The sequence below is a fragment of the Pelophylax lessonae genome (assembly GCF_965119305.1).
Source record: "Pelophylax lessonae genome assembly, chromosome: 3".
Lineage (NCBI taxonomy): Eukaryota > Metazoa > Chordata > Amphibia > Anura > Ranidae > Pelophylax > Pelophylax lessonae.
In genome coordinates this window covers 356,005,509-356,023,910 of record NC_138770.1, presented here as the reverse complement: position 1 = coordinate 356,023,910, position 18,402 = coordinate 356,005,509, and the positions used below count along the sequence as shown (strand labels likewise).

Sequence of the window (18,402 nt, the reverse complement as noted above, 5' to 3'; positions counted from 1 at the left end):
CTTTATAAACATTTAGGTGAGACTTCCTGACACTGATACCGACATTTTGGGTAACGTTAAAAATCTCCTCTCATTGATCTTCCTATGTCCCAGGTTTTGTTCCAATCTGAGTTTGCTCTGTTAAAGGAATCTTTCTAGATATTTAGTGAGAAGATGACAACAGAGAAAAAGACAAAGAGAGGTCCCCAACACCCAAAAGAAGTTTAGCAGTATTATTTACTCTCAAATGATTTACTGCAAAGTAAGGCAGCTGACATAAACTTTATGAGAGCTATTGGTTTCCATTTGAACAGGGGATACCAGCCTTGCACATAATGGGGGACTATATTATAAGAGACAAAGAACCTATTGACCCCATCCCATCCTGCCAAATGCTGCAACTAGAAAGGAAATGAATCCATGTCTGAATATTTTTAGTGATTTAAAAAGAAAAACTTTTACATATCTTTTTTATGTATTTTGTGTTTTCACTAACACAGAAAAATGTATAAAAGAGTACTCTCTTCATTCTTAGGATTACTAGTGGCAATTAAAGTCCTACACAATCTCTGCTCTTTTTTGATTCTCGTACTATTTTGGATGCGGTGCCACACACTACGGGTTATGTCTCTGCATTCCTTTAAAAACATTTAGGTGAGACTTCCTGACACTGATACCGACATTTTGGGTAACGTTAAGAATCTCCTCTCACTGATCTTCCTATGTCCCAGGTTTTGTTCCAATCTGAGTTTGCTCTGTTAAATGAATTTTTCTAGATACTTAGTGAGAAGATGACAACAGAGAAAAAGACAAAGAGAGTTTCCCAACACCCAAAAGAAGTTTAGCAGTATTCTTTACTCTCAAACGATTTACTGCAAAGTGAGGCAACTGACATACACTTCATGAGAGCTATTGGTTTCCTTTGAACAGGGCATACCAGCCTTGCACATAATGGGGGACTATATTAAAAGAGACAAAGAACCTATTGACCCCATCCCATCCTGCCAAATGCTGCAACTAGAAAGGAAATTAATCCATGTCTGAATATTTTTATTGATTTAAAAAGAAAAACTTTTACAGATATTTTTTATGTATTTTGTGTTTTCACTAACACAGAAAAATGTATAAAAAAATCAGAGTTAAAAAAAAAGGAAAATAGAAAATATGTAAAATAAAGACAATATAAAAAGAATAAGCATCTTGCAGAGTATAAAAAACATGTTACTGGCTTTCTACAGGAAGTTGGATGATCAGATACTCACCTCTCTGAATGTGCCACTGATACATCAAACAGTTCCAGTAGCTGTTTGTAGCTGGTATCATATATCTTGTTAAGTTGCTGAAGCATTCGTGCACTGTCAAACATCACAGCACCCCGCACAGCTATCTCACGGAAACCTTCCCTGGCGTGTAACAACATGTCTTCTGCCGCAACATTCTTCATAAGCCTTTGAAAGCAACACATAAAATGTTAGATGTGCATTAATAAAATTCATGTCTTCATGTCATGGAGTCATATGTCATACAGTCAGGATAATCATTTTATGTACTTTATGATGACAACAACACTTTGTAAGTTGTTATTTGAAAGAAAGTAAAAATATAGTGCCAGGAGAGGACTGAACTGGGGCAATGTTGGCCTTGAAAGAAGACACGCCACAATTCAGACACAGATAAGGGTGGGAGATGCAGTCAGCAACACATGCTTGTTATTACACAGCTACCTGCACAGACTTGAAATCACAGCAAAGGCATCAATTTTCAGCATCAACTTATTTTTCGGCTCTGAAATGCCATATGACTAAATGCCTGGTGCCCCAATGAAGCTGATGCTTGAGGATGTGAAGGTATGTGACAATACCAATGTCCAATTTTCACCATACCAACTTATTAATGCAGCACCATGGCACACTTTTTTTTGTAGCCCACAGCCCTACAAAGAAAGGGCTAGTTGGCTGTGTTTGTCAGACAGTAATTTACTGCATAGAGCAAACTTTACCAATGTAAGACATTTGTAAGCTCTTTGCAACACTATTTGCTTTAAAAATGTCACCCTTTTCATGGAATGCCTTCCTGTTTTTACATGTCTGCTAACTAATTTTAAGAAGAGATTTTTTAGCTTTTGGCATTTATATAATCATAGGGCTTCCACCCCAAAATAATTAAAGAGAGCTGCCACGAGGCTGCCTTTACTTAACTCCTAGAAGAAGTGCTAGTTCTGGGCTAAGGCATGACAAAATGAAACCAATTTCAGTTCGCCATTTCTTTATAAAATAGCCACCATGTCTAATATGCTTGTATAGACTGACTGCAACAATCATGATATGAAATTCCTGACACTGGAGTTGATTTACAAAGGGCCAACAGACTGTTCACTTTGCAAGGGAATCTTCCCAAGAGCTTAGAGAATGAAGTGAAGGTCTGCTGACTTTCATTATCCAATCATGCGCAAGCCAAAATGCCCATTTTTTTTTTCATTTTATTTGCATATGATTGCGTATATTTTGCAAAGTGAAATCTCACTGCGTTCACTAAGCTCTGAGGAAACTTCCCTTGCAAGATGAACAGTTTATTTGCCTTTAGTAAATCAACCCTATTATTCCAGTATGCAATACTACCATCATAATGACTAATTCTATGTTATGTTTTAATGAGAAATACACAAAGGGATAATAGTACTGCACATACATTTCTGCGGCTTCTTCGTGTTGTAGCTTCAGGTCTCCAAGTTTCTTAGTGACAGACAGACTGTGTAGGAGGGAGCCATGACTTTGCAGAGTAGCTATTATTTTGTCTTCCAAACCTGAAAGTATCACCATATTATCAAGGCACTCCTGTAAGAGAAAAAGGGAAGCATTGTTCGTTTCATTATTTTGTTACCTTATCAACAGAAATACAAATCAAATCTAGATTCAAATGTTTATTAAAATAGAATAAATGACTATAGAACAAAATAGTTAAATATAGTAAAAAAAAAACACCTTATTCAAAATAAATATCTCAATTTGAGGTGGAATGTAGCAGGATATGACCTCCAGGTCTGGTTTAAACCAACACTCAGCACATCTGGAACCCACCAAGTTTTTACTTTTAGCATGGCTACAGCCAATACCAGTATATATTCTGAAGGAGATTGCACTAAAAAACACAAAGTATCCAAGCTTCCCCAACAGAGAAAACCAGACAGTGATTTGAACCATGCCCTACATTACCAAAACTAGTAAATCTGTTTTGGATGGTATTACTTTTTGTTTTTTTGTAAATACAGAACATTAGTAACTTTAATTAGGGTATAGCTGTTTTAGTAGTAGATGAAGGGGGGTATTAATATAGCAGTAGTATAGCTTTTTAAAGTAGCATTTTGTGCTGTACAAACGTATTTAGCAATGTTCTTGCTTCTGAGTCTTTTTTTTTTTTTTTTGTGAATGGAGAAAAAAAGTGCCAGGAAGATGACAGTCTGTAACATGACCTATCAAAGTCATATGACCTGCCTCTTCTCCTACCATGGATTGTCCACTGTGGCATTATGCAGAAACACTCAATAGGACACTGTGGGCTCTACATGGTCGCTTGCATTTTAAATATTACTCGTAAAATTCAGGACCAGTGGAAAGTAAACAGTAGGTTGTCCAGTGGAGAGCAGATATTGATATTAGCTTTCTGTTTAAATAGGCCCCTTAGTGTGTAATGCTCAATTTCTCCATTGTAATACAGGTAAATGTATACATATGTATTTTGAAAATTCTATCACATTGGCCAATATTTGAAATACTAAATGAACAGATCTACTGGATACACAGCAATGACTGAGGCACTATCTACGATGCTCACATATTTCAGTCATGCTTACTAAAACGACAGTAATCAAATGGTAATTTTACACTCATAAACAATGATAACTGTACCTTTAAAACATATCTGTTTTGGTGTGACATCTTCAGTTCTCCGGTTTGCAATGACGGAGATTTGACATTTAATTAGCATATATTCATAGAAATTTGCATGTGCAAAAATTGGGCTAACTGTAGACAATGGTTTTCTAAGTGTTTTCATCCTAATATTGTCAAATTTGGGGAGATATACTAATAAACGTTTAAGAAATCACTCTGCAGTAGTAGTAGTAAATGACTAAAATGCACAAGCCACCTGTTTCAGGAGTAAGTGTTCCTCTTTAAGTCTTGGCTTTTCGAGTTGTATAAATCTGTCCAGCAGCTGTTCTGTCAGTCCTTGTCTGTCCTGGGAAAAGTACAGTATGGTACAATAGGAGGCCACCTCAGGAGGTACCATGTCAGGTGTGCAGGTGGTGTGCAGGTATATACGGAAACTTGGATGGCACTCTACTTCATGTTCTCCCACCTTAAAAAACCACAGATATTAGTTTACAGTGAGCCATGAAAAATGTTCATGCTGACACAATTATAATGCTTAAAGTAATCATGTACTCTACAATTTTAAAAGTAATCTTCCTGCAAAAAAGCAGACACAACCAGATGTCTGTTATTATCTGCATTAGCAATAAAATATGTTCTTTGGCCTTCTCTTATTTGAATCCACTTTATTACCGGGGTCTGACTTTCCCTGACATTATGGTTGAAGAGACCTGTTACCAACTTAAAAAATTGCAGGTAAACACACAGAAAAAAAGTATTTTAAATTTGTACTTTCAGTGTCATCCTTTTTAAAACAATTTTAATTTACCTTTAAACTACTTACAAAAAACTGACAGTCAGTTCCCTAGCAAGGCACCCTTCCTTTGCACTTCATATCCTTCTCCTCTTCGGAGACTATCTAACTACTTTGTGCTGGCATCTCTTTTGCTGCTCCCTTCACTTCCATACATAAAATTAACACAGTCCACTAGGCTACTGTACTCTAACAGTGGGAGGTTTTCCTGCCATCAGAAAATGCAATAATCACTGTTGGCCACTATAGTGGCCAGCACTGTTCAAATGAAAAAATCTGAAAGGCTAGTTGTACTGAAGTCAATCGATAGATAGACTTCAGTACGACCAGCCTGCCCATAGATGGATCAAAATTTGTCTGGTTCCTGTTGAACTGGCCAAATTTTGATCCAGCTTAGAGGGCTGTAACCTGGACTGTGGCTGATAACTGCTGTGGAACCTCTTTCTTTGTTGCCGCTCCAATATCCTTCTGCAGTGTGGACAGGGTGAAACTGAATATTCAACAATGCAGAAGTGCAGCAGCCATATTTAGGGAAATCAGTTTGCAATGCTCATCTATGGGATGTCTCTAATCTGGGGGCAGCCACCTTGGCTGGGTCTGATTCGGCCGTAGAGGTGATTGGCTGGTGCAACAAAGCAGGGGGAAGAGGTCTGCAGCTGGGAGAAAGAATGACATGGTTTCAGTGAAGTGGGAAGAGTAGTGTGTAGCTAGAGTTTTTTCTGGAGATATCTAATGCAGTGCTGTCAATTAGAAGAGTGCTAAACAGAGACTGAGCTGCTGCTGATGCTGGTTGAACAAAATCCCTGCCATAGCCGACCACATTCAGGTGAGAACCCAGAGAAGCAATGAGACTGAGAACCGTCTGCTTGAGAGTGTGTGATTTGGATGCCTGGTGAGATCAGTCTGTACTAGGGAGAATTCCCACCACTTGTGGAATGGAAAGAAGGGACTTGTCTTAGCAGGACTATAAGAGAAAGATCATTAGCAAATTCTATTCCTGTCTGACTTGAACTGTTAGTCAGAATACTGCAGGTGTTTAATCATATCTTATAGTTTTCATAGTTAGTAAGGTTGAATAAGGACACCAGTCCATCTAGTTTAACCTGTGTAGATGTGTGTGTGTGTATATATGTCAACACCATTTCCCCTATCCCTGTATCTTGCGTTCACTAGGATGCCCATCTAAGAGTTTTTTTTAAGCTTTAAACACTTCCTGTTGACACCACTGCTTGTGGAAGGGAGTTCCACATCCTTTCAGCTCTAACAGTAATGACCCCTCCTACACAGTTTAAAGTCAAACCTCTTCTCCTCCAATTTCATTGAGTGGCCGTGTGTTTGCTAGAATCACCATTGAGGTATTTGTATATTGCTATCATATCTCCTCTCAAATGTCTCTTCTCCAGGGAGAATAAGTTGAATGTTTGTAGTCGTTCCTCATAACTGAGGTCCTCCAGTCCCCTTATCAGCTTTATCCCCCTTCTCTGGACTCTGTTCAGTTCCAGCACATCCTTTTTAAAGACTCCAGCACATCCTTTCTAAAGACTGGTGACCAGAAATGGACGGCATATTCAAGGTGTGTGTGTGTTGGTAAGTGCTGGGTGAGCAAGGTGCGTCATCTTCACGTGTGCATAGAAATCACAAAACAATTCATTGGCTTCTCGGGGTAACACTACAGGGGGTATACTATAAAATGTGACTTGGGTGACAGCTCTAAATCTGCTGGGGCTGTTGACATCCTAGATAGTGGTACCAAGCAACAGTGCTTTTGGAAGTCTACACAAGGCAGGCTTTTACAGGTAAAAGCCATGCATAAAATATGTTCAATGCACATATAATTTCATGGGAAGTATATTGTCAAAATTAATAGTCTGACGACAGACCATTCATTTCTCTGCAAGCTTCACTAACTGCCATTCCACACTCTAATGAGAGTGTTTTTTTTTTTTTTGTACACTTTCATTTGACATTTGAATAGTATTTGTCAAGGATTAGGCTTTAAAGTAAACTGGTGGCCAGGCTATGCACATAGACATTTTTACATATTCCTAAGAAGCAGTAAAGCTTTAAAACAAACCCTCCTTTATCTCTGTAAATACAGCAACACGTCATCCTCAGAGTTCACAGCAGAAGCACTAAAGTCATACAAGGCTGGTCTTATCATTCATTCCCTCCAGAGCACCGCTCTGTGTTTATATTAGAGAGTAAAAGGATGGAAGGATTCTGGGTCACCGCTGGAAGGGAAGAGCAGGATGAGCTGAGCTGTCTGACAGAATGTCTTGGATTACTTCAGAGCTTCTGTGAAATACAAGGATGAATTGCTTCACAGTGACTGCAGCTATGTGTCATTGAGGGCTTATTTTGACGCTAATTTACTGCTTGCTAAAACATGTGTATACCTTATTGTCCATAGCCTGGTCACAGGTTCACTTTAAATCAGGGAATGTCTAGCCCCAGTAGCAAAGTGAACTCAAATCATAGTGAAGAATAAACTTAGAATTGATATGGCACATATGATAAAGTGTTATGATGCAAGTGCCTTTAAACTGTTTAAAAATAATCAAATATTCTGTCCTTCACCTGGAAAATTATTACAACTGAACATACCATCATTTTGAATGGAATCTTGTGTTGCTGAAATTCTCTTTTTGACTGCAGAATCTGAATAAAACGGACATCCCGGGATATGACATCTATATTGCAATATGTGAGTAAAAGGGAATGTCCGACTGTCAAGGATATATCCATTTCAGAACGAAGATCCTAGAAACAGTTTAAACAATACACAATAAGTGTTTGGTACTTATTTTATTAGTGACAACACTGCACATAACATTTTCTGCTTTCCATATGGTCTGATTATTTAGTGCTAGTATAGAAAATTTGGAGCTTAATTGATACCCTTTATTTGGCTTATTAAGTTAGCTAGTAAAGTGTATAACTTAACCTCCAAACTTTCTGCACTAATCGATGGCTAAAATGTTAAAATGCTTCAAACAAAGCGGGTATGGAATAGTGCATTAAAACACAAGCAAGCGGGTTATAAGCATACACATAACCTCTTTCGAACAACTTGGTCTTAATAAGGCTCCCATAAAACATTATCTGTCACTTTTCTTTAGCTCATTGACTGACACAGAAAACTGCCATGACCTACTGTTCCTGAAACCTTGGTAGCATGACCTGGAAATCAAATTTTATGTATTTTAGTAAGTACCTATTTAAGATATTGTTGTAACATTTAATTAAAATAATTTTTGATGAGACCTTTACGTTTACTTGCTTTCTATGTTCTTTAATGGTTACTGTACTAAATATACTGTTTTCTAAACACAACCTCAAATTGTCAATTGTGTATCAAGGACTATAGTGTGGATCCCTGCTTAATAACTGTTAAGCTAAGTAGGCCTTATAGAAAACCTATTATTTGTAGTCAGGTCAGACATGACCGATAGAATTGCACTGAGAAAGAAAAGAAAAAAAGAAAATGTTCAGTACAAATAAGTAGAAAGCACAGCCTTTATGGGTAAGGAGCTTAAATGACTGCCTGGAGTTACTTGTTTGATGCTTATCTCATTTGCCTATAAATATAAAACATTGTTTAAAGGTTTTCAATAAAATTATATGGGGGGCAAGTTGTTGTCAGACTGCATAGGCTTGGGAGTCAGTGGCAGCACCTTTGGGGGAGGCAGGTGCTGACTGATGAGTGGTCTTTAGTGCCCAGAACATAGCAGTGTATCTTTTGGATTGGGGCCATTTAACATTAACATAGAATGTCTGAACATAGAAGGTATCTGCAAAAAAGGGTTAAGCTGGATATAGATAGATCAACATTTGCACAGTTCAGTAGGGCCTGGCTGAATCTTGATCTACATTTTGCTATTCCTATTTGACAGAAGTCGATCATTAGATCGACTTCTGTTGAATGGACACACTGGAGAACTTTTGTCAATCAGCGGCAGTGGGGGGGACGGGGAATCCCTCCCTCCTCGCTTGTGTCGATGGGGGAATCCATTCATTTATTTTTTCGTTTAGCCTGCTGACTGAAACAAAAAATTATCCATTTTGTGCAGCTTTAATCTAGGACTAAGGATCACTTAGTTTTAGGGTTAAGTTGAAGTCTAGGTTTAAAGTGTATCTAAAGACAATTTTTTAAAGCTGTCTTAACCCCACTAGGGAGATGTTCCTCTCTTTCTATCCTGTTGGCCATTATCACCTGGAATGAACCAAAGGGTTTCAACTCTCCCTTACACTATCCAAAACTAAAAAATTGCTTTAGATATACTTCAGGGTTTTTGTCTGAGAAAAGAGTTAAGGCGATGAGAGTGTTCATAAAAAAAAAGCAAAAAAAAAAAAAACTTGTCTTCTTCCCCATTAGCTCTGCATTGACATTTACCACTTATAGGCTCTCGTCAACTGATCACAACATATAAAGATGATGGATTTCAGTGCCATGCCTATATCAAATCTTCAGTATTGGACTTTAGTAGAATTGCCTCTCCATAGATACTGCACAGATTATGCAGCATGTTCATCTTTGTTCTACAGAACATGATGTATCTACTGATCAGTACAGAAAAAGTTTAGTTTCATTACTGTGGCATATAGACTGCCCTAGCTAAAATGCACATCTTTTACTTTTTGAAGGCTAGTGATGAATCAAGAAGCACCAGTGTTTAAAAATGATTTGTAACTTTATGTCTATATCACATGACTGAAACAGGCAGTGCAATACAGGAACATAATAACAAATCTGGCCATAAGCATAGGGTTCTCAGTTATGAATGTTAAAAAGCTGAAAATAAGGCAACAGGACATTATAGTCATTTTAGAATCTTGCAAAGTACACAAATGGGACCTATGCTAGAAGCAAAAGACATGTTAAATTATTTGCTTACATAGTGCATTACTTCCACTGTGTCTTCTGGTAGGTGACCTTTCATCCAGTCAATAGCTTGTCCTGCGGGATCACTTACTAAGATCCAGGAGAGACCGCCAATTTTATTAAAAAAGATGCATGAATTATTCAATGCAAGTGGGTTTGTGGGAAGTCCTTTCTTCTCCAATTCCTTTATTTCAATCTAGATAGTATATTATATATTTATGAATGAAAAAAAAGAATGATTTATATATATTAAAAAAATAATAAATATTAAAGTATATACACAGACACATGCAGACACATACATTTCCTGTTCTAATGACAGTGGCCACCAAAAAAGGAAATTAAAAACAACAACAGGACTTCAAACAGCAATAAAAACCTGTTCTAACTCTTCAGTAAAAAGTTGTAGCTAGAGGTACCCTTAAGTACTAATCATCAACCAAAAGGGGTAATATTACTCTTTACTATGGTGCCTTGAAACCGAAGAGCTTTGCCCTTAGCATTGTCAGGGTTGACTTATCTATAAAAACTGCAAGAGAGAACAATACCTATGATGTCAACAGCAGACAGCTTTCAATTTTAACCAACACTAAAAAGATAACAGCTGGAATTGAATTAGTTGCAAGAGACTTCCGTTTTTTATATCATTAAAATTTTACAGAACAGCCCATACTTAGAATGGAATGGTTGTAAAGGAATTGGATTACAGAGATAGCTATGAAGAATATATAGTATACAGCAGCACCTCCCCTCACAGACATTTCATTTTGGCTCATCTGCTCATCTTATCTTAGATAAAGGTTCAGAGTACACATATAATTCACCTTTCCAATTTCCAGAGGAAGTTAGCTTGCTGACTATTTAAGCCACCAATTAGCTGTCAAAAAATGTGTGAAGTCTTTCCTACAGATTTCCGATGAACCTTTTAACAGCATATATTGTATTTAAAATATATCATCTATGACATAATAAGACATGATTTATGACATAATTAGACATGATACCGGAGTGTGCAGGAACTGCATGAGGGGTAAATCCTTCAGGAGCATTCTCTGAGGCAGAGGAAGTCCACAGCTCTCACACACTGTGAAGAACTGTTGGGTTACCCGCACCCTAATACAAAAAAAATTACAAAAACATTTTAGAAAGTGAAGATCTCTTCATTGTATAATAGTACTATAACGTGACAGGGCAAGTACCTTCCATCCACACTGAGAGCTGGACAGTATGTAAGATAGGCTGCAGTCAGGACACAGTTTGTGAGGAGGTCATTGGTATTGTTCTGGTTCAATTTATCTCTCCATGTTTGTTCTTGTGTTTTCAACCTTAAGAAAAAAAAAATACAATACTCCATTAGGCTCCAAAACACTCAACATCCAAAATCCTCTGGTTTTTCAATTGTACCAAGTGTAATGTCGCTTGCAGCTTGTAGCTTGAAAAAGTTATTACTAAGGCCTTGTAGGCTTAAATGCGTCAACTGATTTCATCTGTGTTTGTACAATGTGGCTTTTCTAATACAAATTAATATTTTTAAGAGTGACAACTGGCTGTGCAGATCATCTTAATGGATTACTTCTTTCAGATAAATGACTGTGGATCAAACACCCGTGAGCTATTTTAATATCATGTTGTATGGGTAGAAGCACTGAACTTTCTGTTTGCAGCTTGAAAAAGTACATGAGCTTCTTTTGAGCTACAAGCTTTAAGCATTTTTGGACTGAAAACAAAGCATCCTCTGTCCACATAATGCAGCAAATTACCTGATGATTTATTATAGTTATAGGACAAATAAAAATCTCAAATATATGAACATAAGGGCACTAAAGAATTTGTATCACAAGAAACATGATGTATACAGATTTCTTATTGACTGATACGGAGCAAAAGGAATCAACAACAACTTCACTTATAGCCAACCTCTCCAGGATGTCTACTGCTGCCTCCAGCTTCTCCTCATGGGACTGAAGCTGCTCCACAAGCTGGTACTTTTGATTGACAGCAGCATCATATTCCTCATGGAGTCTGTCTACCTGTAACGGCAAAGTTGGCCCATTACTGATCTGTACACAATCAAACAAGGAGATATATTCAAGGTGAGAATAGACGTGAGATGATCACCATACAGTCCAGAAACAAACTTCAAGTCTGCGAGCACCTCATGTCACCTCATGTCTATGAACATACACACTATACACCACCAGCTGACTTCTCTCTAAACAAATAGCAACTGGATCATATGTTACTTGCCAACATGCAAGAAACATCTAGGCTTGCTTCTCCTACATTCATGGGTAAACAGGAACACTTAAGTAAATGCAATCTTTTCTTATGTAAAAAAAACACCCTTTGTCAATGGAAAGCTTAACAGAAATAAAATAATCAATTTTGACAATTATATTATATGCATCACTACAAGACAGAGTTATAGCTATCTGTTTTCCTAGAAAGAGGTTCACCTGGTGTCCTGAGTCAGGTTCCTGTTACTGCCCTGCCCATTCTCAGCACAAAATACTTTGAAACAATACAGTAAGGCATATATAAACACTACTAATCATCTTAAAGTGGACAAGCAGGAATTGCAGCACTTTTAAAAATATGCTGGTTTATATATCACCATGGGGATTTCACTCTTGTATATACTATTTACATTTTCACTGAGCGCTGAGAGCACAGCTATCACTAAACTCCCGCAGCACTTTTTGCAGCACTTTTAAAAATATGCTGGTTTATATATCACCATGGGGATTTCACTCTTGTATATACTATTTACATTTTCACTGAGCGTTGAGAGCACAGCTATCACTAAACTCCCGGTGCTCTGACAGGAGTGATACATAGCAGGCTTTCTACCTCCCCACCCCTCCCTTCCCCTCTGCTGCCAATTCAAAGTATACTGTGCATTTTGTGAATGGGTTCACATACAACAAAGACATCCGTGACTGGGCAAGAAGAGAGTAGGGGCTGGCAGAGCAGCAGCAAGCGACTCTGCAGCTGCTGTACAAGAGACCCAGGTTCAGTGTCAGAGCTCTGGACGTATAGTAATAGCTGTACTACTGGTGCTCACAAAAATGTAAATAATAAACAAAAAGATATGTTTAACTTATTTTTTTTAAATGTTATTATTTAATTTATTTAAAACCTTTTTACACTGTTACTTTTTTTTTTACTTTATTGCTTTCACAGGGGATGAACAACAATTCATGTGATAGTATGGACAGTGACAGGTACTCTTTACTGAGAGATCTGGGGTCTATTAGACCCTAGATCTCTCCTCTGCCCTCAAAAGCATTTGATCAAACTGAGATTGGTTTGATCAGATGCTTTATATGCTGGTAACCGCTTGTAAACATCAAGTGATAAAATCTTAATTGCTGCCAGTTTCTTTCATCACACAGAGGGTAGGCAGCTATGGATGTACCTTTCTCCCCTCTCACTTCACAAGGACACCAAGCGCCATTGGTCCCAGGCTCCCCGATCGCACAGGAAAGGCAGGTAAAAACGGCAGGCAGCAGTGCAAGGAGCGCCCCTTTCTGCACCCTATAAAAGTGATTGAGTGGGTGTAGAGCTTCTCAGATCACCTCTACATTAAAGCCCATTAATGACTGAAAATTTTGGCTGCTGGGATGATGGCTGCAGCGGCCGGTATAATCACTTCAACCTGAGGTATTGGTGGAGAAGTGGTTTTTAAAAAAATAAAAGACTAAATAAAAATTGTATTCATTTAGTCCTTCCCATGAAAATATATACATAGCCATCATACATCCTTTACATTCTGTGGCACAAAAACAAACTTTGTACATTTGTCAATGTAACAAAAAAGTTTGTATGAAGCAACTTTTATGTAATAAACATGACAGTGAAAACCATGCAACAATCTGATTAGCTTTTTTTTCTGATTAGCTTTTTACCTCTGCCTGGAGAGAAGGAAGATCTTCAGCAGTCAGGGTGCTCAGAATGTGATGATAAAGTACAGCAGGCTCTTCTTCATAATTTTCAGTTACCTAAATGAAATAAAAGCCATTTAGCAGTCTTAAGTATAATAATGTAGTCGCAATGTGGCTTTAATAAACTGTTTTCAAATTGTTAAAAACAATCTAAATAACACACAAAAATTCTTAAAAGATCTTCAATTTACCAATAAGCAATCAAAGTGGAATTCCTAAGATACATAGCTCTGTGAAGGGTAAAATATGAAATATTTCTAATTTAATTCACTTAAAGCTGCATTGTGGATCTTTATGCTGCTGTGTGCATTACCCCCTAGACAACAATGCACCTGTGTTCAGATCCATAAAGCAAAAAAATTAAAATTAAAAGGTACACAGCTACAATTGTGGTGTTTTGCCCCATCCCCACCCCAGGGCTTAATCATGGAGATCATGGATAAAGTGAGCTGAGGCTGTTTTTACTTGCTGATTCTATGACCCGGAATGGTGTGCGACTGCAGGAATATCTTTTTTTTTTTTACCCAGACATACTCTTTTATACATGTCTGACACTGGGACTGATCATGTGACTACAGCAGAGGAAAAGCCATGCACTCAGCAACAAGGACATGAACAAGAACAAGGAAGTAGCTGCAGGAAGTAGGAGTTGAGGGCTAAGTTCTGATGCACACTGCAGCAAAGTTTGCTAATATCCTTGCATTCATTTCAACTGCACATTGCACCCACAGTACATTTAGATGCACTCACCATTTTTGACTGCTCCTCCTTCACAATAAGGTCCTCCTTCTCACTCTCTAAGTCTGCCAACTTTTTCTGGCATTCTTTTAGTGGTGCACAAAGCCGAGTGTATTCCACGATCGCAACAATAAATGCCACCAATGATGCCGCATCCTCAGAGCTGTAGCGTGCTGCTGCAATAGTGATTCCTCCTTTTTTATTATCCTTTGTTTTGTCACCATCATTTTGTGAGTATTTCTTAGCTGGAGTTATGGACTGGGGTGTAGCATCTATGGAAAATTGACAAAAGCCAAATGAGTTAAAGTTTTAACCTTCCAAAAAACACTGTAAACTCTGTGCAATTGTAAAAGATTAGTGTTTAGTTATTATTGTATCTTTACAAGTAATAAATAAATGTTCATATTTTTTTCTCTCTTGTTCCCTGGAACATATGTTCACTCCAGAGCTGCATTTAAACAACTATAATATAGGCACATTGCTGTTCACTTATTTAGCTTAAGGATGTCAATGTAAAAAAAATCCATATGCAGTCACTTCAGTATGTGTTTGGGGGAGCAAAATTAAATTAAAGTTGCCTCATTCTTGTGTTGTTTTGCTATTTTTGTCCATTTCTGCTAATGTAAGATTGTGCTGTAGCTAGAAAGGTAATTGTAAAATAAATAAGATGTGCCCGTTTTGACTGCGCATCTTATGTTATTTTTTTAAATGTCTTTTTGTCCTTGCTATTTAAGTGTTTGATTGCAGCAGTTTTTTGATTTCACATATTTACAGCTGACCGCACCTTTTTGTATTGTATAGAAAGGTAATTGCCCGGTTCTGGATGTCACCTACAGTGCCTAAAAGAACACAATAGGTTGAATATGTTAATTCCCTCTTACTTAGAGAACAACTGGCCTACCGCCACCAAAATGTGATGCGGAAGTTTAACCTTATATTGCAGAGCTGGCTGGACACTCCAGGCCTTGCTCCCCCGCGGTTAGTGATGGATCGATTTTTACAACTCTAAATTGGAGATGGCTTCCTCTTCTAGGGGCCCAAGCCTCTCATTCCACCAAGTGTTTCAGTGTTTTTTCTTTTGTTTTGAGCTTGTAGTATCCCTTTTTATGGAAGCAGAAAAAAATGATACCCTGTGTAAGATGTTAAACAACAAGCTCTGGTTGACTTGTTTTATTTCTGTTCACAACTGTTCTATGGGGGTTGTTTATGACATGACTGGTTCTTTTCCAACCTCTGTACACTACACGTGTTTTGTACTGATTTATATTCTTTTTATTTTACAGATTTTATATCAATAAAAAAGAGTTTGGATTTAAAAAAAAAAAAAAAGATTGTGCTGGATCATGGCCCCACCTCAGAGCATGAAGGGTTACAGGTGGGGAATTGGAAGTGAATGAGGACCAAAAGTAGAGGAAAGGTATCAGAAACACTTCCAAAGGTGGAAGTCAACATAGTTAAAAAAATGGGAAACCATTACAGCATGCCACAGCAGGTACTGATCTCAAGCTGATCACCTGACATTCATCTGCACTCCAGGTGGCAAAATATGACAAAGACAATTAGCTAGATGAACCCAATGCAGGTAGATCACTGACAATAGAATTTTACAAGTTGATTCATGTAAGGGTTGCCTTTCCTAATTACCAGCATAGCAAATGTGTGTTGAGCTAAATATCTCTCAATGGACAGCATTAAAATGAGTGTGGCTAAAGTGCCAGTCACCATTTACTGGAATTTGTTTGCCCCTTAGAACCCCCCCAGCGCCCCTCCCTCCCCACCCAAGCAGGTCTTCTCACTCACAGAGCACTGATGGGCAGGCGCAATAAAAGCATTTGATAAATGTATTTTATTTAAAACTTTCAGAGCACATACTGTATACTTCAAGTTTTTCTGTAGTTTGGTAGAATTTCTCTGATGGTCATTTGCATTCTATTATATTTACTCCAGGGACATTTCACTAGGATGCAAAGACATTCTGTTCTTCAGAATTCTTCAGCATCTTTTTCCAATTTTGTGGTAATGTGCTTCTTGATAGCCTAAACCATGGATCTCCAAACTACGGCCCTCCAGCTGTTGTAGAACTATACATTGTAAAATTCTGACTTTCACAGACATGACTAGGCAGGATGGGAATTGTAGTTACTGAACAACTAGTTTGGAGACCCCTGGCCTAAAGCATAATGGTGTTTTCTAATGAAGTAAATTGCTATGTACATACGTGGGGCAGCATTTTCCAGCAAAGAGCCTTCACCAGTGACACCTGTGGAACCTTCTTTTGCTTTACCAAGGTAGGCCTCAATATCTTTTAGGGTTTGGTCTGGAAGTCCATCTTCAAGTTTAGCAATCCTGAATACAAAGTTATGAACCTCATAAACAAATCTGCACTAACATTATTACACAATGAACTTGATCATACAGTAAATTAAATAAGTGTTAGAAAATATTTTATATTACCAAAAAATAGATCACTATTTTTATGACCCGCTTATATACAGGTGTTTTGACAAAGTGAAATATTTAGGTAATCATTTTGGAGAATATGTTATATTCTATGCTTGTTAGAACACTGTGGTGTTTAAAAAGACACAATATATACATTATAGCCATCCAGCTTGGAGACCAAGTGGTTAGCACTGGAATCCTGTAAGTACTTTGCTGTATGTTTTCTAGTTAAATGCACTGCTTTGCTCTGACTGGTCCTGTTTCATTCAACAATGTGGAAAACAATTCTCCACAATCACTGTACAGACCTCGCCACTTGTTCTCCCGACGTTAGTACGTCACATCCGGTTGCAGTGTAGCTTCGCCCCAACGTGTTTTGTCATATCAGGGGGGCAGCGAGGTCTGTACAGTGATGATGAGATGACTGCATGACAGTTACCAGACTGCTCTATAATATATATAATGCTTGGATTTTAATCTTTTAAATGTGAGTGGATATATTTTATTCAAATAAATTACTTGGTGTTTGAAGTAATGCACTATTGGAGGCTTTCTCTTCTTCCTACATATACTTGATGAGAATTAAACTTATAAGGAAGGTGAAGTGGCAAGCTGGATTCCCCATAAAGAAGATATGACATCTACTATTAAAGCCTACCCATGAGAATGGGTGGCAAAATGGACTGGTGAGTAATATTCCTAATGGAGAGGTGCTCACAGTATCACTTTGGTGGTGCATTTAAGGAGTTACTTTTGATACAAGAGTTCACATTGGTGTGTGACACTCATAGACTTTACTTTTCTGGTCTTATTTTTTTTTCTTTTTCCTGGACTTCTCTTTCCTAGATATACTAAATTTTTGAGTGTTCATTCATATCTTATCTCATCCATCCATCCATCCATCCATCCATCTATCTATCTATCTATCTATCTATCTATCTATCTATCTATCTATCTATCTATCTATCTATCTATCTATCTATCTATCTATCTATCTATCTATCTATCTATCTATCTATCTATCTATCTATCTATCTATCTATCTATCTATCTATCATTTACATATTTTTGTGCACTTCATATTTTAAGTTTTCACTAATTCTGAAAATCGTTTTCACTGCTGTGGATTATAATTTGTTTATTACCGGTGACTGTTTCACTCTTATTTATATATTTTTTTTATTTGCAATAATCCCCATGAAAGTGGAGTTACCCTATAAGTCTAGTATTGTGTAGAATATGCATGTATTTTTTCAGCATCAAATTTACTGTCTATTAAATTGGTTAATTGGTCAATTTTTGGCCTGTGTGTACCCAGCCTAAGTAAATACATTTGAATTCAACTTACTGATGTATCATATCAACAAACTTGCTGGTCTCCCCAATACAATATTGTATGTTCTTCCACCTTGCTCTGTCAACTTTGTCAGCAGGATCTCTGAAGCCTAAAAAAAAAAAAAAAAAACAGACAGACTAAAGGTACTACATTTAAACAGGCTAAGGTGTTGATTTACTAAAACTGAAGAGTGAAACATCTGGTGCAGATCTGCATGGTAACCAATCAGCTTCTAGTTTTTTTTGTCAACGCCTAATTGAAAAAGCTGAAGTTAGAAGATGAATTGCACCAGATTTTGCACTTTCCAGTTTCAGTAAATCAATCCCTAAGTTAAAATGTACGAACCTGTATCACCTTAGCGTCATGCTGAATATTACAATAAAAAGTTCATAACATAT

General features: G+C 37.4%; 1 protein-coding gene across 1 annotated transcript in view; it reads right to left on the bottom strand.

The window, feature by feature from the left end:
• Nucleotides 1-18,402, bottom strand: part of LOC309549672 (dynein axonemal heavy chain 5-like) — a 303,485-nt gene that overhangs the window by 41,123 nt on the left and 243,960 nt on the right. Inside the window, exons 79-90 of the mRNA XM_082250083.1 lie at nucleotides 18,017-18,113; nucleotides 16,445-16,572; nucleotides 14,239-14,498; nucleotides 13,453-13,545; nucleotides 11,462-11,574; nucleotides 10,744-10,869; nucleotides 10,549-10,657; nucleotides 9,558-9,740; nucleotides 7,267-7,422; nucleotides 4,126-4,335; nucleotides 2,668-2,813; nucleotides 1,242-1,427 (exon numbers count right to left, since the gene is read on the bottom strand). Of these exons, the coding sequence (XP_082106209.1) occupies nucleotides 1,242-1,427; nucleotides 2,668-2,813; nucleotides 4,126-4,335; nucleotides 7,267-7,422; nucleotides 9,558-9,740; nucleotides 10,549-10,657; nucleotides 10,744-10,869; nucleotides 11,462-11,574; nucleotides 13,453-13,545; nucleotides 14,239-14,498; nucleotides 16,445-16,572; nucleotides 18,017-18,113 (1,807 nt within the window). The remainder of the gene's footprint in view (nucleotides 1-1,241; nucleotides 1,428-2,667; nucleotides 2,814-4,125; nucleotides 4,336-7,266; nucleotides 7,423-9,557; nucleotides 9,741-10,548; nucleotides 10,658-10,743; nucleotides 10,870-11,461; nucleotides 11,575-13,452; nucleotides 13,546-14,238; nucleotides 14,499-16,444; nucleotides 16,573-18,016; nucleotides 18,114-18,402) is intronic.